The sequence below is a fragment of the Poecile atricapillus genome, chromosome 2 (assembly GCF_030490865.1).
Source record: "Poecile atricapillus isolate bPoeAtr1 chromosome 2, bPoeAtr1.hap1, whole genome shotgun sequence".
In the NCBI taxonomy this organism is placed as follows: Eukaryota; Metazoa; Chordata; class Aves; order Passeriformes; family Paridae; genus Poecile; species Poecile atricapillus.
In genome coordinates this window covers 120,018,646-120,044,542 of record NC_081250.1, presented here as the reverse complement: position 1 = coordinate 120,044,542, position 25,897 = coordinate 120,018,646, and the positions used below count along the sequence as shown (strand labels likewise).

Here is a 25,897-nt window from a genome sequence, read left to right as displayed (position 1 = left end):
ACAACTGCTTTTAAATCAATCATCATTTAAAAAAAATAAATATATATATATAAATAAAAAGACTGCATGGTAAAACATGCCCCCTATGCCTCCCTCACCCACGCAGGCATTAGCTGGAACAGTATAATGGTTCTAAGATTTTGAGTGTAACAAGTGTTCCTGCTGACTTACAATCAAATGTATTTGTTTTGTTCTTAAAGAAAAAAACCCAAACAAACAACCCCAACTCTGCAAAGAAACCAAAAACAACATGCAAAAACCCACACTAAAATTATAGATTGGTAAGTGCACAACTTGGAGAGTAACAACCCAAGATAAATTTTTTTTGCGATTGTATAAATCCCTTTTTGGCTGGTTTCTGCATGTTAGATCTCACCCTCCACTCTTAAAGCAGACCAAGACTTTATACCAGAATCCCAATCTCTTACAATTAATTTAGCTTGGTTATACTCTTGGCATATCAGTGCAGTGCAAAATTAAGAGACATTTACTCTTTCCAAAAAAGAAAATAGATGAAAACTGCATTCCTTCAAATGAAATGTTCTGTGCCGCTTTACCAATCTTTTTCAAATGAACACTTGAGAACAAAAACTGATTGTGATACCTCATCTAACAAAGGCTGTCACTGTTGTATCAGAGCAACCAGAAAAGTTTCAGAGCTAAAGACCATGCTGCTGGCACACCAGGCAAGAAGTAGCAGGGAAAGTCTTTTTAGACATGCCATCTGATATTCATTGTCATCATGAGGACAAAAAAAAATGGTTGGTTTCTCATACAAGCAAGAACAAAGCTGTGGAAAACTCATGGATAAAGACAGAACACCTGAGTACAAACATGTTTGAGGGCTGCTATCACCCAAAAAGTGAGAGTGGCTCTATTCTGCACCAGTAAGTTGCTCGGTGACTTTTCTCTTCACAACCAAAGTACTGCAATGATCAAATCTCTTGAACCAGAAAGATGGGTTGTACAGAGAATGATTCTACCTCAGCAGAACCTGCCAAAAGCTGTAATTTTCAAGTTCAAATAATAAAACTAAGACACATTATTAATATATAATTTTGAGCACCCTTTTGGCAAAATCCTGGCTGAAGTGTTCTGAATAGTTTATAATATGCACACAGAACAGACAATATGTTTCAATCAAACACTTATCTTGCTGAACAGAAGATCTGTAGGAGGAAAAATGTGTCTGTAGTTATTTTCTTAGTGAAAAAAACCCGAAACCCTGACACATTTTAAAAACTGCTTAAGGTAATTTCTGGACTGCAAAAAGTTACACAAAAGTAAGCGTAGAAGATACTAAAATTTGGTCTGTAGCTTTATTAATGGTCTTTCATAAAAAATTTATAAGCTAAGTGATTTTCCTTGGTAATGAGATAATTTTCGTTCCCCAGTTTCTTGTATACACTGACATCAGAGTTAACTTGAGGCAAAGTGTATTGATCTTTTCTGTTATGTGTTTGATTAAGGTGTAAGATAGCTAAATGTTAGATTAGAAATTCTAAACACTGTTTTCATCTTGTCTTTGAAAAGTGAAATATTGCACAAAATACATGCTCATAATATTTGCCAGCACCAAAATTTAAACATACAACGTTCAAGACCAGACTGCAAAGGAGGTTTTGTTCTACTGACAACGGAAAAAAGCAAAAGTATCTGAAATGTAGTTTGACAAGTATAATCTAAACAAAAAATAGGTATCATATATATTAATGGGCTCAAAGTACAGCTCTCAAGTAAGCAGCTCCTGATCCAAGTTTCCCAGAAATCCTGTCTTTCTGGAACCCTTAAGAGTGAAAAAACCAAAAAATAATATTCTGCATGCATGAATCAAAACTAACAAAAGAACCTTCTAAATGAAGGTCATTTTTAAGAATTAAATGCAATTTCATGATTGAAAAAGACTGACAAGCTGCTCCCTATCCAAAACCTGATGAAATGCCTGACCATCATGGACATTACGAGGCCTATATATTTGGACAATGCCAACCATGATTCAGAAATAAGGCTGCCAAGAGTGTAGATAAAGACATAACCAGAGTGGGAAAAGCAGAGACAGATCAAAACAGCATAATAAAGATTTCTTTAGAGGCTGCTATGGAGGTAGGCAACAACTACAATACAATTCTGAAGCACATATGCTAGAATTGAAGATCTCTCTTCATGGCAAGTAAGGATGGCAATTCTAAGGATAGTCTTTTTAACATATCCTATGAAATTAGTAGCAAAGACATTCATGATGACAGCAGAAATGATAATTATTATCACATCTCTTCAATAGGTCATTTTATGTTTGAGGTGAAATCCTAGAGTAATTCTGGTTATATACATCCATTTTCTCTTTTAAAAAAACCTTATTCATTAACTGATGTTAAAAATCATTAAAATAGCATCAGCAACGTGATTGCATTTGAATATACTGTTTAATTATAGGTGCAATTTAATATCATCATATTTTGTGTTCCTCCTATGGCATGTAAAAGGTCTGATGAATGGCAGAGTTAAATATAAAATATAGATTATGGCTTTTGTCCTGTGATTATGAAATAAGGTTACTACATTCTAAATAAAAAAAACAACAGCACTCAAATAGTGTCATTTTAGTTGAACACCAGATCAGTGAGATGGCATCTTCTAATAAAACTGATCATATAAACCTTCCATGAGACTATGCTGAAATGATTCACATTTACCTACACACTGTTGCTTTCTCCTAGCTCTTCAAATAGTGGGTTTTTTTAATTAGTACATATCCCTTTTCACAAATCAAACTGCCCTAGACGCCTGCTCTGAAAGATAAAATGCACACAAAAAGCATCAGATGGTTACATGGAAAAGTTGTAACTGGAAGTACCTCAACAATAGGGCTGCCAAGCACGGAAAGATTAAGAAAATGTGAATTTAAACCAATGTAACTTCTAAAATTTTATTAAACAATATCAAATCTGGTTATTCTCTATCTTGTAAGATTCTTCTGGTGGTCTGAGCAAAGTTCAATATTAAGGATTGTCAGCAAATATCTGCAGTAAGTAATAATCCACTTTCCTCCTGCATTTTGAGAGCTGATAAACAGATGGTATTTAAGTTTACAAAGCAATCTGGAAGCAGTTCTGACCTCTGAAAGTATCTGGTCATTTGGATGCAATCAACCCAGACAAGCCAAATAAGGAAAATATTTGGGGAAAAACCCTCATAACCTTCTGTTATGGGAAGCATAAGGCCCAAATCCATAGATTTCACAGTGTAAACAAATCAAAATCTGTTCTGAATCTCTCTCTTTTCTTCTCACCCTTTTTTTTTTTTTAATGTGAGAAAAACAAAAGACCCAAATTCATCATCTCAGAATTTATGTCAGTTAGAACGACAAATTCCCTGCCTTGACAGATTACAGCAGGAAGGCAGAGACATTTGGATTTCCCAGGACAACAGGGCTGAGAATTCCTCATTTCATCCATTTGGTTTCCAAGAAACAGAAGGGGCTGCAGCTGCTCCCAGCTCCTGCCTGCTATCCTGAGTCTCCCATCAGTCATGACAGTATTGATGTGAAGATTAAATACAAACTTTCAAACAACTTCTGGATCAAACCATTCTGAACATGCCTGAAAAACTAAGATTAAATGATTTTCTATCACCAATAGTCCATTTGTTTCTGACTGGATGTGATTTTCACTGAAGGGCTGCAAATCAGCTGGACAGATACATATCTATCCTGAAAAGTGGGGTTGTAAAATATGGATGCAGACTGAAATTTTCTGAGAAATTGATTATTTCACAGTAGCTTGTCTAATGTGACTTGAAAGGGAAAATAATTTGAGTTTGTGTTCACGACCTACAGAGGTGCCATGCAGCAAAGTGTATATCTAGGTTACCAGAGTAAAAAGGATCTAAATCTTCCAATTCATTCTCAGGTTTCAACTAGGCTTTTAGCCATTGTACATCCAAAAATGCACCAAAACATCCCATAGAAAAATGCCCTGAGTAGAAAAGATGAGGTGAAACAAATTGGTTTAGTAGTTACCGCAGTCAGACATGTCAAAATGAATTATGTTCTGTGTGAATAGGAAACAAATATGAAAAGGGTGCATGTATGCTTAGTCTAATTAAAACCTAAAGCTTCTACACAACATTTAATTTAAAGTCATTATTATTATTTTAATTTCTTTTGTTCCTGTACATCATAAGCTAATCATTCCTACATTTGACCACTTTTTAGACCAACTATACTACAAGCATTCTTTTTTTTTCTGCTATAATTTAAATTAATTGTAAGTAATTCATTTTAATTTAAATTAATATGTATAGAAGGAATATTATTAAAGTCAGTGAATGCAGCAATTAAAAACTTAGTGTTAAAGTAAATCACTTTGGGGTAAACATTTTTTGGGGCATTTGTCTATAATTAATAGTGGTGGCTGGGTAATAGGCATTGATTCTGATGAACAACCTGAAGAAGAAAATAGACACAATAAAGCTATAGGAAGACAAATCTTGTTCAGGACTATAAAAAAATAGGTGTACAAAGTATAGGCAAGCCTAATTCAAAATTCTCCCACAAGCTCTAAGATATTCTCATTGTGTAAATATGGCTGCATTCTCTGTGCCTATATACTGAACCTTTGCTGAACAGCACTGCTTTTCAACAGAGGTAAAATTGGCCAGCCATTAAGTGTTAGAGAAAATGAGCATGAAGTTTATACACTAAACTACAATATTTTATTTCATAATTACATAATTAAACTCTGCTGGAGTTCAGGACTTAGTTTTTATAGCTGACATATTGCCAGTGTGGAAAGGCCACTACTTTAAAATCAGTGTTGGATGGAACCCGTCCACTGAAGGCCAGTCCAACATATAGCCATTATTATGCACATGAAGTGTATTTATTCCACTCTGAATCAAAAACAGCACTTCAAGAAGTAGCTGTCTGTGGAACATACACCATCACCACACAGAATGGGCATGTGCAGCCCATGTTAAATGGATTTTCTGCCTTTTATCCATTAAGCATCAGCATGCAGGGCTTTTATTCACAAAAGGCACCACTGTGATTACATAGTTGTGCAAACCTTGGAATAAAAGTATCCCGAGTCCCTTATCAGGCATACCTCCACCATCCTACAACAGGATAATCAAACCCAGCTCTACCAGATATTTTCAGACACACACTACCAACAGATTTCTCACTTACTGAACTAGATGGTATGAACTTATCAAGCCAGAGAATTAGCCTTAGGAGATACATATCTATTAGTCATATATCAGACCTACCCTTCGTTTATTAATTCTTCTCTAGGTTACAAACATATTTTTGTCAGGGGTATTTGGTTCAATATTAGTAATTTTTAATAATGAAGTATGAAACACAAAGGAGATAATGTTGATTTGAAAGATTATTGTCATCCAATCTGTTTCCAGAAATAAATGTAACTAATCTATCTCTTTAAAACAGAGAGATTTTCAAAGAAAAATTAGGAAGAAAAAAAAAAGGCACTTCTTTTTACTGCACATCATCTGTCAGCGTTAAAAAACTGCAGGGAGCATCTTTTTTCCGATCTTTTTTCCTGTAAGATCTTTGTATCTCTAGTCAGCTGGAAATGTTGCAAGGAAGCAGTTTCACTATTAAATATTCTTTGCTTGATGAGAGAATAGCATTTCCAAAAATTTGAAGTATTCCATGCCTTTTATTTACTCATTTTCCATCATACTTGCAGAAATAAACAAGCACAATATAAATCTGAGTTTATCTGAATCCCCAGCTGAAAATCTGAAACCCCAGCTTTGGCCATTATCTCTCATTCTGTGCAGAAAGTCTTTCCATTAAAGGCTTCTTCCTCTGTACACAGGCAAGTAAATCTGGTAAAAATCTGAAATTTACTTCTTGTCATAATTCAAGCTAGTCACTTACCTCTCCTTATGCCAAAAATTAAAGAAGATCTGGTTAAGTCTTTAATTTTAGATCGTTCAAGTAGTCCTATTTTATTTTTATTATAAAATAGAAGATTTTACATGAAAAACACCAGTTTCAAAGACCTGGACTGCAGAAAAGACAATCGTGAACTGAAGCATGAAAGGATGATTCTGTAATAGCAATGTCTCGACCCTGCTACTAAACATCCTTAATGTTAAAAGAAGACCAAATAGAAAAAAGCACACATTGAAATCCATACTAGTAACAACTTAGATCCATCTTTTCTATCTCACTGCATTTAATGCACTTCTCTGCATTTTCAGATTGCATTTTAAGCAAAGTAGTGTCTCAGAATTTAAAACTTGCTAGAGAACAGTTAGACTATAACTCAGACAGTATATGTATTAGATATACTAGAAGTGACAGAGCAAAAATGTATCAGATTGCTTATGAAAGACAAATATAAAGCAAAATAAAACAATTACTACTGTAGGAACCGTATAGCACTATTTGTGCTAAATGTCTTGCTTATTTTATTTTAAGGCAAATTCTCACATATTTCAAAATTATTTAGGTGGTTTCAGGTAGTAACCAGCACAGAATGTAACACTATTATCCTAAATAATTTCACACAAAGAGAAGTTTGTTTATGCCTCAGTGGTATGGTATCATAAAAATACACTAATTTAGACAGACGTAACAGAACTACCATTTAAAAAATAGAAGACAACCTTGACTAAATGGGAAAGTAGCAGGACTAAAAGCCCAGCTGAGACCAGATGGCTGGAGAAGAGTATGGATTAGTTTTTCAGTCTGTGCTAACCTGTCACCTGAAAGTAGTCCCATTGATCCCCGAAAGCTCTCTTACCGAGGAGCTGATAGCCTAAATACAGATGCAGAACTCCAGGGATTTTCTTTGTAGCATGCACTCATTGAGCTAAGAACTAAATTCTTACAGGAAAATTTCTGAATCTAAGAGGAAGAATTCTTATGATAGAATGTCTAAAATACAGATTCAGAGTACCTCTTTTTCACCTTGTTTCATTTGATTCACGGAAAGGCAGCTGGCCGTGATGGACAGCTTATGGTGCTACTCTGCTTCGTAATGTGGAAGATGAAGCAGGTTTAGCTGGATTGCAGGATCACTGCCAGCTACAGGAGACAGCATAATCAACACTTGGCAAAACCTGCCTCATCCTTCAGCCAAGTGTCTGCCAGCCAGAACCCCATTGCTTGAAGGATGGTAACACTAAGGAGAGAATTTCTGCAGGGGAAATTAAAATTCAGAAAAGAAAATAAGACTGTGATTTTTCTGGGTTTCATCAAGATTATAGAAGATTTTTCCCTTGATCCTCCAGGAAATGCAGGAATTTAAATAAACTTGGGATTTGTTTCATTTGGATGCTTTAAATGATTCCTTTGAGCCTGCAAGGCCTATGGTCCCTGAACATTCTGCAGCTGCTGCACCTAATTTCATTTTGGAACGGAAGGAGGCTAGGACATGTCTGTGCAGTGCAGTCTTGCTCTTCTCCCTCAAGCAGGAGCTAGAATCATGATCCAATAAAATGTAAAAGTGCCTTTCATCACCTGCATTTGTACAGACTGATTGCAACTTCAAACAGAATGAACACAAGCAAAGAAAGCAGAACGTTGTTTACAGGGTGACAGCTGGCTGGCAGGCTGAAATATAATTATGAATGATAAAAAAAGGTAAAATAAAAATGCAAACTATTGATTTCTTGAACTAATTTAGAGCTCTGTCCTCTTGTTTATCAACAAGGCATGTTCATTTATGATAATCCAAGGGGAGGTTTGTAGCACTCACATATCACTTAGGACAGTGAAGGTTAAAGGGACTTATTTTCCCCCATCCTTGGTTTTCTGGTACTCAAAATGTATTTGAAAAGAACTGCTGTCTGAAATAGATATAGGATTGCAGGCTGTAATGTAAATTGGTAAACATATTGTCATAATAAAAATCAAAGAAAAGCAATCACCAGCAATTCAAAATCCCCAGCATTATCTTGGATATAGGGATGAAAGCATGAACTCTGTCAAGCTGTTTTAGCCTAGTACAGCGTAAAAAGCAATTTAATATGGATCACAGAGAAGTCAGAAACCAAGACACTGCTGATCCAGAGATCAGCAATCACTGTCAAAGCAGACAAAGCTGCTGTTTCATAGTTCTTGGCCTCTTCTGCATTGAACTGTCACCCAGCACCTCCCTCACAAGCTATCTGGGACTTCTGGTTAGTAGGAGCAGAACTTCCCCCTGCCCCCTTGTCAATCCATGACACCTAAATTGAGAGAACACAGAAAGAGCTCCCCAGTCAGTTCAGTAAGACATGAATAAGTTGAGTGAGGGAACATGTGTATGTATATATATATTTATAATTATATTAAATGTATTTCAACCGTGACAGATTAATGTCTTGCTCAGCTCCCACTCCTCATGGAAAAAAGAAAGATTCCAATGAGTAGAGCACCCTGTACTCTTCCAGAGACTCTCAGACATTCACTTCCTTAAAATCCAATCATAGAAACTGAGTCAAAATGAGGGCTTTTAAAAAGAAAGTAGGGGGGAGTCTTGCTCCAAGCTAAGCTTGATTTTTAAGCTGGCAAGACTGACAAATGAGATTTTCAAAATTAATCTGCAAGAAAAATTCACATCTTTGCCCCATATGTTTATCTAATATCATCTGTAGATAATATCAGTTTTTAACTCATTTTATATCCATGGCCTAGTGTTAAAAAAACAGTCATGAGCCATTGATCTGGGCCTCCAAAATGTAAGGTTCTGCAACTGATTGTAATCATGGACTTCACAGTATTTAGCTTCTAAGCTAGATACGCTGCTGAATACAACCAGAGATAAATATCACCTCTAACTGAAAATCGGTAGCTTGAACTCTAAAGAACTAGCTAACAAGCTAAGGAGCACTATTTTGCAACATTATCTGCCCTGATTAAATACTACTCCACCAAACAGAAGAATTTAGCCTTCAAGATTGCAGGCATAAAGCAAAATCCTCTATGTCTATGGGACTTGATCACATCCAGAATTTTACTCTTTCCTCTTCTGTCCTCCTCACAGGATTTTGTGTTGCTGCAAGACTTTCACTCTGAGTGCAAGAAGGGGAGTAGGTGCACAAAAACACTGCAAAATTTAGCAATAGAAATGCTGGGCACAAAATTCACTGAGCAAACCTACTAGCTGGAAACAAAGCAAGCTTTCTGTCTGGGCAAAGGCAATTTCAGAATGTTATAAACCAAAGCCCACTTAGTACTGGACTGTAGAAATGTGACTGGGGGAGACCAGAAAGAGAAAACTGTACATAAAGTGACTTTATATGAATCCAAATGCTAAGGAAAATCTTCATCCATCCAGTTTGCATGTGCAACAGTAATTTCAGGAAATGGCTATTAAAAAAAATTTCTTAGCTTTAACCACTTAAAGGCACTTATTTACCTTAGAAGAGTGAGTGAATCCCTTCTTGTCCCTAAATACATGAGTTTTGTTTTGAACTTCTGGGTACAAACCCCTGAGTACCTATACAGATTCTTAACTAGCTCGCTCATTTTTCCTGAAGGGCCTATCTTGAAATACCTCTGATAATGCCAAGAGTTGATGTTTCTTTCTCTGAACAGATGGTAGCCACAAAGGCAGTATTAATGCACAAATGAAGTAGCAGTATCATGTAGCAAAACTCAATTGGACTCACTGTAAAGTGGAACTAGTCATGCTTTAGAGAAAAGCATCTTGCACCTTTATGTAAATAGATGATGATGAATCTTTTAACATCTAGACAGAAACCCACACATAACACTTAAATTCCATTCCCATATTCGTAATATAGTCTTTAAAAGCAATATGTTGGTCTTCTAATTTTTTGTGGTTTTTAAATACACTTATAGAGACATTTTGGGAGTTTTTACCTTTGAATTAGCCCTAGTTTTGAGCAGAAAATTGATGACTAATTAGTTTTCACCTTAGAACAGCTAATGTTCAGATTTAAGCAAACCACATCTTATTCAATCACCAAATTATTCTGAATAATTTGTGACCCACACACTACAGGATAGTTATAGTTTATTTGGGCTGTTTTGACTTTAGTCTTAAACTATCAGAATTTTTGGCACAAATGTACTGACGAATTCATGAAATGGTGATCAAACCCAGAGGCAGTCTTTTTCAGCTAGAAAAAACCCATCAGAATTATGCCCGAAGTCTTTTCTGATCATGTAAGACATGAATCTGAAAACAGGACAAAGAGAAAAGCTGTATAGCCTCATGATCTTCTGAAGCAACAGTGTCATGACAGCCCATGCTCTATAGTATTTGCGTCTTCATCTGATACAGTGACTAGTGTTACATAACAAATCTTCTTCCTGTTATTCCCTAAAATTAAGTACAATATACAGTATGTTATGTACACCTGTATCATTGACAGAAAGTAATACAAGTACTCTGTTGCCAGCTCTCAAATGGCAAACATAGTCTTTATACAGCTCAATTTTTTTGGCTGTATATGGAGCTTTTCCTTTTTTTTATGCCTGATAATGTGCGTTACAGCTTATGTTACAATTGCCTTTATTCTTCTGCTCTCCTCAAAACTCTTTGGAAGAGAGGATATTACTTAAAATGAGGAGAAATTAATGCTCATTCTAACACAAGGTTTTGGTAACCAAGACTGCTAAAATAAGGACTTCCACAGAACAGAAATTAAGCAGCATTTTAAACATACTGCTATCCCTGATCTATTCTGATTGGAATTCTTATGAAAAGAGCGTATTTTTAGTACCAGATTATTTGTTAAGTTTTTTATTGGGGTTTTTCCCGTTCTCTAATTTTAGTCTCTGCTTTTTTGGTACACTGTCACAAAAAAATTATAATTTGGCCAGTTGGAGCATAAATATATTGCTGCCTGTGACAAATACGATTAAGTACTAGAGAGCTCTTTGATGATGCTACATATATATATATATATATGTCATATATATATTTGTCTATTAAAATCTCTAAGGATTGACGACAAAGTTCAGTGGACTATAAGTCAGTCTGTTTTTGGTATTGTATTAAACACACTGTCCTTCAGGCTGAACCTCTCATTATTGTAAGGTGTACCCGCAAAAACGCGTATGTCTTATGTTTCATCTTTTTTCCTTGAATCAGCTCTACTTTATTCCCTGTAGCATACAAAGTCAATACAAATTTCAGCATTTCTTGCCTGTATTGAGAGTTCAATATCACACATATTACTCATCTAGGTAACATTCCTCTTCCTGCTTTAGCAATTAAGATTTCTGCCTTTTACTGACTTGAACAAGGAACAATATCATTAAAACCACACAAACCAAAAAAAATTGTACAGTTCATTTCTGTCAATCACTGCAAACACAATTCTAGAATTTCACCACAAATCCTTCAAGTGCACTCGCTATTTCATGTAAGATACTCAGGGTAAGATCCATCTCTAAAAGAGCAGCAGTCTCCAGCCTGCAATAGGGGAGTGACTGACTGCAACAAAAGGAGGAAAGAAAATCCCATCATACCGGTGAACTCCGCTGTTGCACATGATGATGTGACAAGCACCAAGCCTGCTGCAGAGTTCAGAGGACACCGAGAGCAGTCCGACTCCAGAAGCGCTGCACGCAGTGTACGCACAGGCAGCCGTGCGCTTGGACCGGATAAAGGAGCCTACGAGCCGGTAAAGCTCCTCCAGGCAATTGAGAGGCCTCATCAGCTGCAAGAGAGGAAGAGACAGATATTTGAATATTTACTCCTGATAGCATGTGAAATGCTCTAACAGAATAGGTCATCAGAGGTGCAGGTAGTACACCAGGTCTGACTGAAAAAGCCAAATTCCATGACATAAATACAAACCACAGAGTCTTCTGATACACAACATATGACAACTTTCTAAAGCTTTTCAGCTTGTCCCATCACTGACTGTTTCATTCCCAATCCTATGGAAGTGTTTTTCACTTCAGTAGACTCGATTGACCCATGAGTGCTGTATCCATTAATGGACTGGGAAAAGAAGGGAAACCATAAAGAGGCAACCTACAACTGCACACTTACACAGGAAGATACCAAGACTTGTTAACTGACTTGCTGAGAAAATCAGCTTACATTTATGACAACACTGTCCTTTATTTATCAAATGTCTAGTTCCTAATCCTGACTAACAACATAAAAAAAAATAAATTAACAGATGTGACAAAAACATACTACAAAGCAAGAACAGTAAACTTTGTAGCAAAATAATCCCAGCATTACTGTATTAAGAATGAATAAAGAAGGCAGCTTTCAAGTGCAAAGCTTGTGTCAAAAGAGGAGCCTTCAAAAGTGGCCTAGCAATGAAAACCAGTATCTCATGATGCTTTATGTAAATGAGATGTTCATAATACAAATTTTCAGACCATCTAATTCCAAATTCCCACTTCTCTTTCTTCCAGAAACACTTAAAGATTCCAAAAAATCCCCATGCTGCTCAAAGAATTAATCTTTTGAAAGACAGATCGATTCCCCAAAAACAGTTTTAACTAGTTAGAGAAACGGCAGCCTCACTAGCCTAACTATCCTATGACAGTTACTTCATTGAAAAGCATAGATGTCAAAAAATCAGCTATAACAAATAGCATATTTAAACCTGGGTACAAACAGATTTAACTTGGTTTAGGTCCTACTAGTTTAACTTGCATCTGTGTGAATTGATTTTAGCTGATGTCATCTACTAATGCAGAGCTCCAGACAATAAAGTGAAAGGTGCAGCCAGAAATGGATCATGCACTCACTCTTGGCTTGCTCCAGTTGCAAAATAAATGCATTAGCTTAACCTAGCATCCCTTGGTCACCTGTGGATTATGAGATGCTTTTCTCTTGCCCTTGAACTTTTTGCTGAAATACATAGGGAACAGGTTTAGGGGTAACAAGCACTTCCCTCCCAGCTAAACATCCCCTGCTACACCTGTAACTGCTAGGAAAGTTGGTGACCCCACAAGGAAGGAGTGGCAAATGTCCTTCTTCCCTTGTGTGCAGTCGTGCATGGATCCAAGAAACAGGAACTACCAGTTTGTTAACACTGGCGCTTGATGATACTGACATAAAATTTTAGTCTGTCATAGGGCTCAGCTGATGAGCACTGTCATTTCTCAAGCCACAGTAGCTCAATCACTTTTATAGGCAAGACCTCAGGAATTTCTTTATTTCCCCTACTGGGGTGCAATATGGGAATTAACTCTCCAACAAGAGAAGTGAGCATTAAACGAATTTTTATAGCCCCTGGGATCTTTTAGCCACAGAGGTTTAAAGACAGATGAAAGCATTTGAAGAAAGCCTAAATGAGAAGATCAGCAGAAAGCCTTCTGAGCAGGATGCTGAAGAGTATTTAATTTGGAAAAGCACTTCCAGCTTTCAGAACAAAGAATTTCTGCCTGCACCTGTCCTCTCCTGTCCTATCTCACATGCTCCTAGAGCAGCTGCATTGCTCTGAAAGCACAGTGAGAAAGGAAAGTAATGATTCATCTTCTCAAACACAGATACCGTCCTGCCACACCTTTTAATACAGAACCACAAGGCACCACCTACCCCAAAAAACACAGGTGGGACAAAAAAGCTGCAAGAGAGCTCCTCCTTTCCCTGCCCCTCTCCCCCCAGCTTTAAATGATTCAATTTTTGATGGAATAAAGAAATTCTTAGTAACACAGTGTGTAACATGCAGAGTTTAATTAGACATTTAATATTTTTATTTACCTTATCTATATAAGCTCCTTTAGATGTTGAATTTGGAGGCAAGTTTGACTTGTCCAGGTAGAATGCCCTGAAAGAATAAACAGATAGAGTAAGGCAAAAACTAATTGTTTCAAGTCCTGAACAAAATTTCTACAAGGGACTATTTTTAGACATCATCATAAGGTTGGAGGGTTTTTTACCTTATGGTAAGAGAAGGTCAAGGAGTAATGCAATAATAAACAGACACTATTTCTTTTAAAGTAAAAAGGCACATTTTTTTTTTTATACTGGAGTCAAAAACTGTCCCTCTGCCCTTTGACAGCAAAGTGCAAAATTCTAACATCTAGTTAACGGAAAAAAACAGGATCTGAAAGTGATTTTCAACAAAGCTACTCATGAAAGGGTCTGTGGCAACTGTATAGATTTTAAGAGTGACTTTGGGAAAACTGGCATACAAACAGTGCCCGAGCTTCACATTCTACATGCTTTTTTTATATTTGCTGTATATAAGTGCAGGAACTTAAAAGCAGAATCCCCAACATGAAACACCGCACTGACAGAGGAAACATATACATGTTCGTAATGTAAAAAGAAATAAAAAAGCAGAAACCCTACAGGGGAAAAACATCAATTATAAATGTCTTCTTCAATTCTGGAACCCTAGAGCAATTTTTGTTTTAACTTTCCAACTTATAAGCAATTTAATTGCTCACCACAGAGGAGCTGTCATTAAACATCTCATAGGTAAATATTGTACATATCTTTGTGATAAGATCACAGATTTTATTGCCTCTACAGCACTTAAGTAAGTCTGTCCCTTCCACAACAGTGAAGTTGGACCAGGTGGTCTTTAAAGGATGTCTAACCCAAACCATTCCACATTTCTCTGATCACAAAACTCATTCTGCTGGTTGTAAAGCTCCTAAAATCTCCTTTGGCAGTGAAAAATAGAAATATTTGGTAAGCCTCCCTACCTACCAGTGAGAACCAGGCAACAGCTACTAATGCAGAAACTCTGGTCAACATTTCAATGAAACAGAACAAGAGAAACCCAACTGAACTGTGGAACACATAGGAAAAAAAGGAGAGATTTTTCCAGCGACAACTTCAAGGTATCACTGTGATCCAGCTCCACTGTGTGTGCTCAAGGCACAGACCTGACTAAAGGTCACAAGTGAGCCACAGCCCAGGCTGGAACTAAGGAGCTTGGCAGCCAAATTTCAGTTGCTCTATAATATGAAAAAAACCCAATGAAAAAAATTGTCTCCTTGTATCTTAACTTTCAAACAAGAGGATCAGCTGGATCCCCCAGTCATTAAAACACTGATTCATGTAGCACACAAGGTTAAAAATTGCTCCCCCCCTTTTTTTATGATTTAATCTAGGAGAGATTTTACATTGCTGCACACTCCCTGGGCAGGGGAGCAGACTGCAGATCTGAATACTTGTTACTCTTCAATAATCTGGAATAACTGAATTGATAAAAAAATCCATCCACCTTTTATTCATTTATAGTTTGCAGTTTTGAAACACAACTTCTCCTAAATTTAAGGTTTGAATTAATTCCCTCAAAAAGCACAGCAAAGATAATCTAGTTCTGTTATTCCATTAAGCGTGCTGCGCAATCCACAATGTACTCTGTGTCAAAGGAAGCTGGACACTAGTGAAAGGAAAAGAGCTTTGTAGAAAAAATTACTCATAAATCACTTTGAGTGGCCACAGCACATAAAAGCAACCTCAGCAGCAACAGACCAACCTTTTTACTTTGTTAGCAAAAGCTACAAAACAAGCCTCACCCTGCTCTCCACTGAACATTATCAGACTGAAAGCCTATACCGCTTTTTCCTGCCATACGATAGGAAAATCTGCTTCATTCAGAGACTGTTCAGCAATCCCACCTCTTTGGACTCTTATTCCAGCAAATTCATCTGCATTAAATGAAACCAGAAACCAAATATGGAACAGTACACTAATTAATGGAGTACATGGAAAATAATTAACTCAGTACAAAATGAGCCAACACGAACACTAGAATGGGATATATGGCTCTAGAAATTTCTCCATTAATTCAGGCAATTATACATGAACCTAAAAAAAACCCAAACAAAAAATCAACTATACACAACATTCATTTTAAATATCAAAATATCCTGTTACAAGTGAAGCTATTTCTTCCCCATCAGATAACACTCACAGATGTTTCTCAAGTGCTTTATTTTTATTGCTTTTCATAAAATCTGTCTTCAGTATTTTACAGAACATGACAACCTGTGGACAGCATATAAATTTCCAAAGCACTTCACTTAATTACTAAATGCTTGTTAAGGTCCTTAATCATATTTTATGGGAAGAGTTAATGGCAATCTTGGCATGGTGCCCAATTTGGACAATATTTTCTAATCCATTTGAAATGAACCAGGATGAAATCATAGTTCTTTGTCTCCAAATGTGATGTTAGTTTAGCTTTTAAAGCCCTGCAATTTCTCTAAGATCCAGCAGAAAAGCCTTCCTTTAAAAAAAAAATAAGGTAGATAATCCAATACACAATAAATCTACTGAGGATTATTGCTGTGTTCGACTTTTGTAAGATATCCCCTATGCTGCAATGTCAAATAATAGGGACAAGTATCTCAGGGAAAACTAACACCAGGATAAGGTAACAAACATCTTAGGGTTCAGAAAGAAAAATCTCTCACAAGATAAATGTTTTCCCAAGATGTCTTCCCAGAACCTGACTACAAAGGAAATACAAAAGCACTGATGTCTTCTTATTAAAGCATTTTACAGGGTACCCTCCAAAACTGACACAGACATGGAAAAAGTCCTGAAAATTGAAATTTTGCAAACAGTACCCTCAGAAGGTTTCAGACCTGCAGTGACACACATTCCTGAGTAACTTCAAACAGAAAGATAATTCAAGCAAATCCAAGTGTTTAGTCTTATTCTCAATTTCTTGTGCCAGTAAACTGTTACCCTTATCCTAGGTATTGCTAATCTTTTCTTCAAAATACAAGGATAGTAAATAAATAACTTGAGAGGGGGAAGTAACTGGGTTATGGCATTAAATACCACCAAGCTGATGGTTCTACTCTAGAAAGGTTTTGCTTTGATGTTATAGCACAGAAGAATTTAGTCTTTTATTTCAATATCACTGTGGCAAACATATAAATTAATTCCTATGTCCTCAACAGAAGCATGGAAATGGATCTTAATTCTACTAGATTTTTTTATCCCTCAGTCACAAGATATACAAGACAATGTAGAAAAGCACAGTCAACAACCTGAGAAAGGACACATCAGAACAGAGGTGTGGAGTAGAGAAGTGTGGGAGCCTTTTGTTTTCTTCAGCTCAAACTTAAAAGCACATATTTATGACATAGATAAACAGTATCTCTATATTTCTGCATCTATGTACGCACATATTTTGTATTTCTTTAATAACAATTCTGTCTTCTGACATGTAGTTTTTAACTACACTGGTGAAAGTGTGTATAACATGCTTATTGTACATATATGTGTATATATAAATTTATACATATACATTTGTAAATACATTTATATGCATATAATATATACATAAAAATTCAATTTTTTTGTAGTAAATGTATCCATTTTCTGTTATAGCAAATTATTTCATGTATTCTTTCCACTAAATGGCAAATCTCAATAAATTATAAATTGCCAAGTATAATTGTCTTCTCAACCCATGCTGAGTCAGCAATTTTAAATCATATCTCCTAGCATCTGTCAGTAATACAATCCTTTGTACAGTGTCACCAGTATCCTTAATAGTTACAGAAAGGTTTAATTTTGAGAACTGAAAAGCTCCATGACAGTGCCATGGTTTTAAATTGTCAAAGAGCATATACAGTAATATTTTGCCCTCTCACAACTATTATGAAAACTGAAGTGCAGAATGGAAAATGTTAGCACCATGTGGCTCTAATTGTGTGTAATTTATATTTCATGACTAAGCAATGCAGTAAACCCTACCCTTTGGTAAGGTCCTGACAGCCTTGTACTCGGCACTGGTGCAGCTACACCATGAATCTTGGGTTCGGTTTTGAGGCTCTCACTACAAGGAAGACTTTGAGGTGCTGGACCATATCAAGAGAAGGGCAATGAAGATGGAGAAAGGCCTGGAGCACAAGTCTTACAAGGAGCAACTGAGGGAGCTGGGGTTGTTTAGCCTGAAGAAAAGGAGGCTCAGGGGAGACCTTATTGTTCCTCTTGTAATGAAGTGAGGGTTGGCCTCTTCTCTCACATAAAAAGTGATAGAACAAGAAGAAATGGCCTCAATTTGTGCCAGGGAAGAATTAGATTGGTTATTAGGAAAAATTTCTTCACTGAAAGGGTTGTCAAGCACTGGGGAAGCTTGCCCAGGGATATGGCTGAGTCACTGTCCCTGGAGGTAGTCAAAAGATGTGTAGATATGGCACTCAAGGACATGGTTGAATGGTGGACTTGGCAGTGCTGGGTTAACAGTTGAGCTCAATCTCAAACGCCTTTTCCAGAGCTAAATAATTCTGTGATTCCTGGCTTACCCCATCACAAAGTGGCAAACCAGTTTTTGTCAGTCTCTACTGATGTCATGGTTTAAGAATGGTATTCTCTAATTTAGTCTTCCCTCTGAAGCCACTCCAAGCCATGCACCATTACTCACTCCTCCTTCCCCTGCAGCAGGTTGGAGAAGAATATTGGAGGCACAAAAGGTAAAGATCACAGGTTGAGATAAGAACAATTTACTAGAAACAGCAGTGGGGCAAGAAAACAAACAGTAAAATCAACAATATTAATACAACAGAGAGTGATTCCCACACAGAAGTTCTCTCTGGAGCCCACAATCCGACCACTGCCATGCCACCCTGACTGCTCCCTTTGGCTCAGGACCAGCACCACATTTACTCCAGCAGAAGGAACCTCTTCTCCTTGGAAGAGACTCCCTTCCCCTGACCCTGGCAATGATGTAAGGCGGTATAGAACAATCTCCAGGTCCTAGCCATATTGCCCCTGGCTACCGCAAAAATTAACCCTGCCCTGGCTGGACAACTATTATTTCTCTCTACTGTGGGAAATAGTGCAGGCTTTGGTGAAGGGAATGTGACTGTAAGGTGAAACAAGAGAAATACATAGAAAAGAGAAAAAAATTATCAGGTTTAGTAATGCATTTAAATATTTACAAGTGGGGAGGGATATTAAGAAAATTTCAAGAAATGAAACTTGAGGACTTCCTTGGCAACCATCTGCTTTAGTGGACTAGACTGGGAGTATAGCAGGGACACAGACTTCCAACTCTTGAAAACCAAATTCCAAAGAAACTAGACTCTTAAACTAGGGGGAGGAATCTTCATAATGCTCCTCATTTTTTTGCAAGACTGTAGCATCTGGCTAAACTACTTGTCTCCCACCAATTTAAACTATCTTCAGCCTACGGGTAAGGTTTGTTGAGCAATTGGCACCAGAATGAGCTCAAGCATCATAGGCAGAAACAGAGGAGGATGTTTGCAAAGCAGCAGCCCTGCTATTGAAGCAGGATTTCACAGCCATGCTCTTAAGGGGATTACATAAATGTGAGCATAGAAACATGGAGACAGAAAGTCATGGATGACAAAAAAAATGGAAAAGAGATCCAATTTTCTCTATGTAACACTGCCCACTTTTCACCTGTTTCCCAGAATTTAGTCTCCAGCGTCTCTACCTACATCCAAGAACTCTTGAAACCACCCTATTTGTGATGTAAAAGGAAGTTCTTCGACCACAGACCAGTTACAGTTGCCCTCCTGCTACCAAACCAGCCAAATCCACACTGAACCTAATAATGCTAAGTAATTGCTTCCACATTTCTCTTTCAGACAATGGATGTCTCCTTTTTAGCTCCTGATATCCCAGACATGGAATACTCTGTTAAAAGAGACAACATGCCAAATATTCATCATGTGGTTAGGGTTTCAACTACTGCAGGCTTGCCTGGATTCCTGTCAGTGGCCAGGAGTGAAAGAAAAGGCTCCACCTCAGATCACTGCAGATACACATTCTCTGTGCTTGCAGCAGATAAAGAAAGCAGGAGGAGCCTGATCTCCACCTCAGCGAGCAAAGAGCCAGTACATATAATCTATCAAGACTCATAATTTTCAATTACAGAACACTACCAATAAAAAATACTGATCCTATTCTGTCAAAAGTCTAAAGAAACAATTAATTTACATTCACAGAATGAACACAGCATGGAAAAAGGAAAAAAAAATCCCAAAGCTAAATTCAAGCCATCTGGTAATATCTTTTAGACCAGCTAGACAAATTTAATTTACTTTTCCTAGGATCTCTCTATTCTCTCTCTGGTCTTGCTTCACTTAGATGCAATGAATCTTAATTTCTGCTCTATCTAAAGTACTTCTCACTAAGTTCATCAGGAGACAAACTTACCTATTATTTCTTTGTTATATCCTTTAGAGTGAATGCTTAATTTCTCTTTCATAAGGACTCTGCATTTAGAGGGAGTTATGTCACAAATTTCTAAAGATTTGGAACAACATCTTAAAAATCGAAGAGTCCTTAGATTTCTAATGTTTATAATCATATAAAATACATGATAAATTTATCTATGTGGAATTGTAGTCCAACTTCACTGCTGCTGTTTTGATCACAAAGCTGTGTATCAAATAGGTAGTATTGAACACAGGAAACCCATTCCTATGGGATTTAGAAATATCTCACTAACAAAAAGAAAATATTATCACAGAATCACTCTCTGAAACCCCTAACACTCATCATATCACTCTTCTAAATTGGATGGCAATGACAGAAACTGTTAGTTGCTCCCTGAACTGAGCAGACATGAAGGAAAGGCCCACCACAGGACAAAAGTAGCACAAGGAGAAGCAACATAAGCTTCTTGACCACTTGAGCATTTGCTTTGGAAAAGCTTTCCACTGGAAACAGTGGGGCAAGGAGTCTGTTAGCCTTAAGGTGGATTTTAATGTATTTACTACAGGAATTGATATACAATCTAGCCTTTTTGATAGTGCAGGTATTGCCTTGAGGCTTCATCACTTTGTTTTAGAGACAAACAAGTTCTTTCATAGTAATTAACTACCTTTAAGTGGATATATCCTTTATGTCATCGTAACTCATTTACAGCAAAGCAACTATTAGAGAATTTTAGTTCAGCCTGAAGCCACGAGTGCCATCACATCTATTTTCTGCCTTGACTAAATTATACAGAATATGGAAAATATTGTCCTGCCAAGAAGCCTGCAGCTTGAGAGGCTGTTGTGTGTAAATAAAATGCATGTAATATAAAAAAGTATATGTAATATATAAAATATGTGTAAATAAAAAAGATGTTACATTCCTCAGAAGTTTTTGTTCCATGTTTGCAAATATTCTAGAGGCAGAAATAGTTTCCTTTTCTTATCTTTCTGAAAATTAAAAGAAACAAGAAAACACAACAACATGAAAACCTCGTGAATTGTAACATTCCTGAATAAAGAATTCAATTAAATTTGCCATTGCTTTGTGGAGGGTTACTTATGACATAAAATAAATACACAAGGCTTCAGACAGAAAAATTGTTTGAAGTTATATTGTAAATGAAACTCTTTAAAATGACAAATATTACATTCAGTGTAATCAGATGTTCAATGTAATGAGGGTAGTTAGCTAAATCATTTGTCATTAGATTCACTGATTATAATTGCTTCCTTAGCATAACAGACTTGCATTTACCTCCTAAAATGATATCCAAGAAAGCAGCAACGTAGGGAGAAAAACACAACAAAAAAACCAAGAAAACTCTTGGAAAATTCACTTTTTTTTTTTTCCCCTTTACTGCTTGCTTTAATTTTTCTTCTATTATAGCTGTACAACAGACTACAGAAGTAGCTGCCAATAACCCTGGACACAGCTGACTTCAAAGAATAGCTCCAAATCACACAGAATGGTAGGCAGGAAGGAAGGAACATTTTTTCCAGACTTTCTTTCTCTATTGATGCACAGGCGAGTTAATTACTACACAGTGGTAATTAGCACCCACACCAGTGGTGGGGATGCACAGCAACCCTCAGCTGTCTTTCCCACAGCATGATCCTATCTTTGGAGTAAAGAACTGGGTCACCATATAATCAGGGGTGTCAGAAGAAAGTGCCATGCTGAGGATGAGAGAAAATTAATGGAAAAGCAGAACTCTCCTGACCTCACCTTCATCTATTATTTTTCTCATTTCCTCTGTACATTCTCAACCCTACACACCATAACATCAGAAAACAAATTTTGAAGGTGCTTAGATGTTTAAATGTGAGCATATACTTCTGAAGCAGCATTAAATGTGTTCATCTATCTAAAAGCCATTAATTACCCTAAATTCTTATTATCTAAAAATTGTGTTAGACATTTTTATAGACATAGACAGTTTTGGAATCGAAGCACATATATGTATGTGCAGTTTTCAGCACCTATAGACCACTATAGCTTGCTCCTGCAGTCAACAATGAAAGCGAAGCACACTACAGAGACACAGAAGCTGGAAGTAGGCTTGGTACAGCCCCAGCCCTGCACCCTGCTGAATGACCTGTGCCCTGAATATCCTCTCTGCCTTTGTGATACATCCCTTATGTGCACAGACGTATCCAGGAAAAAACCTCTTAAAGCATAGATGTGCTTGGACTTTTCTGATTAAGCAGCTAACCAGAAGTGCCTGTAGAAAACTGCATTTTAATAGAAAGTCATAGGAGGGACAGCTTTCACCCAGAATGAGAATTTACACTACAAAAAAAAAGCAAAACCCATCACCACCAGCAAAAAAAAAAGATTAATCTGCTAAAATGTCAAATACAGAGACAGGAAGATTGAAAGAGCAAGCTTCCTACTCTACACTCTAATCCCCATCCTGGGCCAGCAAGTCCAAAACTATAATAACTTGAAACATTACAGAAGTTTTCATTCTGACACTGAAAGTCCATTTTCAAAAATGGCTAAGTTTTTGAAGGAAGCTAACCCCAAACCCTATTTCTGTAAGGATAAAAACAGTTCTCATATCCAACTAAATGTTTTACTTTGAAGTCATTGTTCAGTCCAAAGACTGGCCATGCAGCTAACCTGTCAGGGTCTGTCCCAGCTTCCAACAGGCTTGCATCACAACCAACCTGAGCATCACAGAAAAGACCATAAGATTTATTTCTGGGCAATGCAGTAATAGATAGCATACTGAACCTTACTGCAGGAAATAGACCTTTACCAGTTATAAAGACCATATTCAAAGGACAGAATACATTTTAAACAAATAAATCTTAAATTGTAATTTTGAAGCATTGCTGCTTCAACTTTACCCTCACATTTTTACAATTAACATGAGTCAAGACTTGCAAGCCAATACTTAAATCAACCAAGCAGTCTGAGTAAATATAGTGCATTTGTGAGATTTTGCTATTCCTATCAGCATTTGTAGTAGTAATGGATTTGAACACCATTGTGTCCTGCATCATTGAACCAAAATAATGTCTATCTGTAACAGCAAAAGGATTGATTTAGGATGAAAAAAGCTGGTTTGAAAATCAAGGAGTAACAAAGGAGGAAGATGGGGACAAGTGGGAGGAGGAAAGAGAATACAGAAAGGTCTGACTTAACCATAGTGGTCAGATACACAGGTTCTTTTTAGTCCACTTCTAAATTAGAAGACAACTGCTGAGCTATCAAGCACATAGTAATAAAGATCTTGAAAATCTCTGCTGACTTAATTACTTTCATTCAGATGTACTGAATGTTTCTCATTAGCAAACAATTTGATCAGGTTCAATTTACACTGCTGGCAACTACTAGCACCAGGTCAGTTCTCAAACAGAATTTGAACATATATTTTTAATTCACCAATTCTGTTTCTGTAACACTGATAAGGAAAATAAAGTTAAGTGCAATTTGAAAAAAAAAAAAATCCATCATGATTAAGAATAATTGTGGGTTAGATGCTGAAAATTTCTCAGCAGACTGAAATTTTGTAAACTAGGTTGTTTTGTTGGTTTTCTTTAAATAACATCTTTATTTCAATAAAGCACATCCTTCATACTGCTGGTGTAGAGGATGTTGCCTCAGGAATTGTAAAAGAACTCAACTTGAGCTTACCTTAGAATAAAAGTTCCCTTATATTACTGATATAATTCAAATAGCTAGGGTTAAGTTCATTACAGAAGATGGGGGGGATATTTCCTCCATTCCACATAAGCATGGAATTCTATAACCAATTTTCAAATGTCTTTCATGCATTCTCATAAAAATGATAATCTTATCAATGACTATTTCATAGCCAAGGTAGTATTTGCAAAAGCCCTAAAGCAAGAACCATGAAAGACAGAAGATCTCATGATGCTCAAATCAGTGTCAATGAGGACAATTTTGCACCTGGATTTATTGCATCAGTGCTGCTACTGTGGAAAAGCTGATCAGAGTTCCAGAGTTATAAATTACCTCTGCAATAAAAGCAAAGGTTCAGCTTCTTGACAAAATGGATATCCTTCCTGAAATCCACTAAAATTTTCCTAATATGTCTTTTGATTAATTCAAATAAATAATCTGTATGTTAATCCTTTAAAAACACACATCGGTATGAGATCCATCACCCAAAAATATTCCACATACTAAAACTTTAACAAGACTTTACTACAAGAAATTAAGATGCAACTGAGCAAAGATACTACTAATTTTTTAATTTACTCTCCTGCTTGGGTGCATACCAAGCTAGGCTTCCAACTGGTACCATACACAACCAAGGGGTCTCTTTTATTTAACATTATTATTGGAGCATTATTAACTCAATGCATCAGGAATAAGAGAAGCTGAAATTGTTTCCTGAGTTCTCATCAATGGATGCCTTGGCTGCAGTGTCACTGCCAAACATTGCTTTCTTTCCCACTAGTCCCCATGCTCTTCTCCCACTACTTTTTTCCATAGCTGTTTCTCCCACTTGCTTTTGGCTGCTGTAGTAATGGAGAGATTACAAAATGGTCATCAGATGTTCATCTAACAAGCAAGCAGCACATTCCTTTTCTGTGGAGAAAGAATGGCTTATGGGTTGTATCTTGAATGACTTGTTTTATTACTGATTAAGAGGGGCTGCACAGAGGATTTCTTCCACGTGAAGAGTTTTAGTACTATTACACTTGAGCATGTTTCCAGGGAATATTCAATTTAATTTTTTTGTTCTTCTTTAGAGCAATTACCCAAATGTTAATATCTTTTGCTGCTGTAGTTACTTCATTAGATTCTCCTGGCCAAACACCTACACAGGCTAGCAAAGAGCAGAACAAGAATGAAGCATCTGCTTTTCTGTTTTTCCTCTTCACATTTTGTCAGTTACTTCCTGAAGCTGTTTGTGCTGCACTTAAGAAATGGGTACAGTTCACCAGAAAGCAAACAAATCAGTTACTGAGTGTTCTAGTCAGGCATTAGAGAGCTGAAAAAACCCATCAATTCTTTTCCTGTTCTTCTGACTGGGCAGAGATACTCATGGTAATTTTTGTTAATGATAAATTTTTCATGGTAACTTCTTATAAAATTAGGCCTTGAAGCTTAGCAACTCATCAGAGCTGTGAGTCACAACACTGTAAAGAGAAATGTACCTCGTTATGGCCACAGCATGAATGGAGGACCTAACCCATGAGGTAAGCAAGGTCAAGGAACACAAGAGCTTAGAGTCGGGAAGAATTTATTTTAAGAATTTTCATGGCAGGTTAAATTAGTCCTATTCATAGAAAAAAAACAACACAAAAATCTTGCCTTGTCTAACTGACAGAGTCTCTTTCCAACACTAGCTGATTTCATTCAGGCCAAATACTGGCATGACCAAAGTTCTCTGTAAAACTGATTTAATAACATAAGCCTTGTCACATAAAATACTCAGGAGGCACTTTCTTTCACAAATTAGGAAGTGTGAACACAAGAAGAGGGAAAGCAGACTAAATAAATACATTTGTCATTGACATACAAGTGCACTGACAGATGTCACACAAAAAATCAAATATACCATACTCACTGAATATACTAGGCTTTAAAATCGCTTTTGCTATTGCAGTACTTAGATTAAAACAGAATCTAGAAATCCCACTGCTTTAATAACAAATACGATAAATAATTTTGCAAGATCTGTGAAGAAAACCTTCCAGAGAGAGGACCAACAGGTGAAGGAATTGCAAAGAGACCCTCATTTATCTTCCCCATTGTCCTTGACCTTTTTTTAACTCCTATTCTCTGCTGTTTTTAAAAACTGC

The 25,897-nt window shown here is 36.7% G+C and overlaps 1 protein-coding gene across 1 annotated transcript in view; it reads right to left on the bottom strand.

Annotated features, from left to right (window-relative positions):
* The window catches only part of PREX2 (phosphatidylinositol-3,4,5-trisphosphate dependent Rac exchange factor 2), a 169,154-nt gene that overhangs the window by 17,459 nt on the left and 125,798 nt on the right, over window positions 1–25,897 (bottom strand). Inside the window, exons 36-37 of the mRNA XM_058832482.1 lie at window positions 13,665–13,731; window positions 11,462–11,652 (exon numbers count right to left, since the gene is read on the bottom strand). Of these exons, the coding sequence (XP_058688465.1) occupies window positions 11,462–11,652; window positions 13,665–13,731 (258 nt within the window). The remainder of the gene's footprint in view (window positions 1–11,461; window positions 11,653–13,664; window positions 13,732–25,897) is intronic.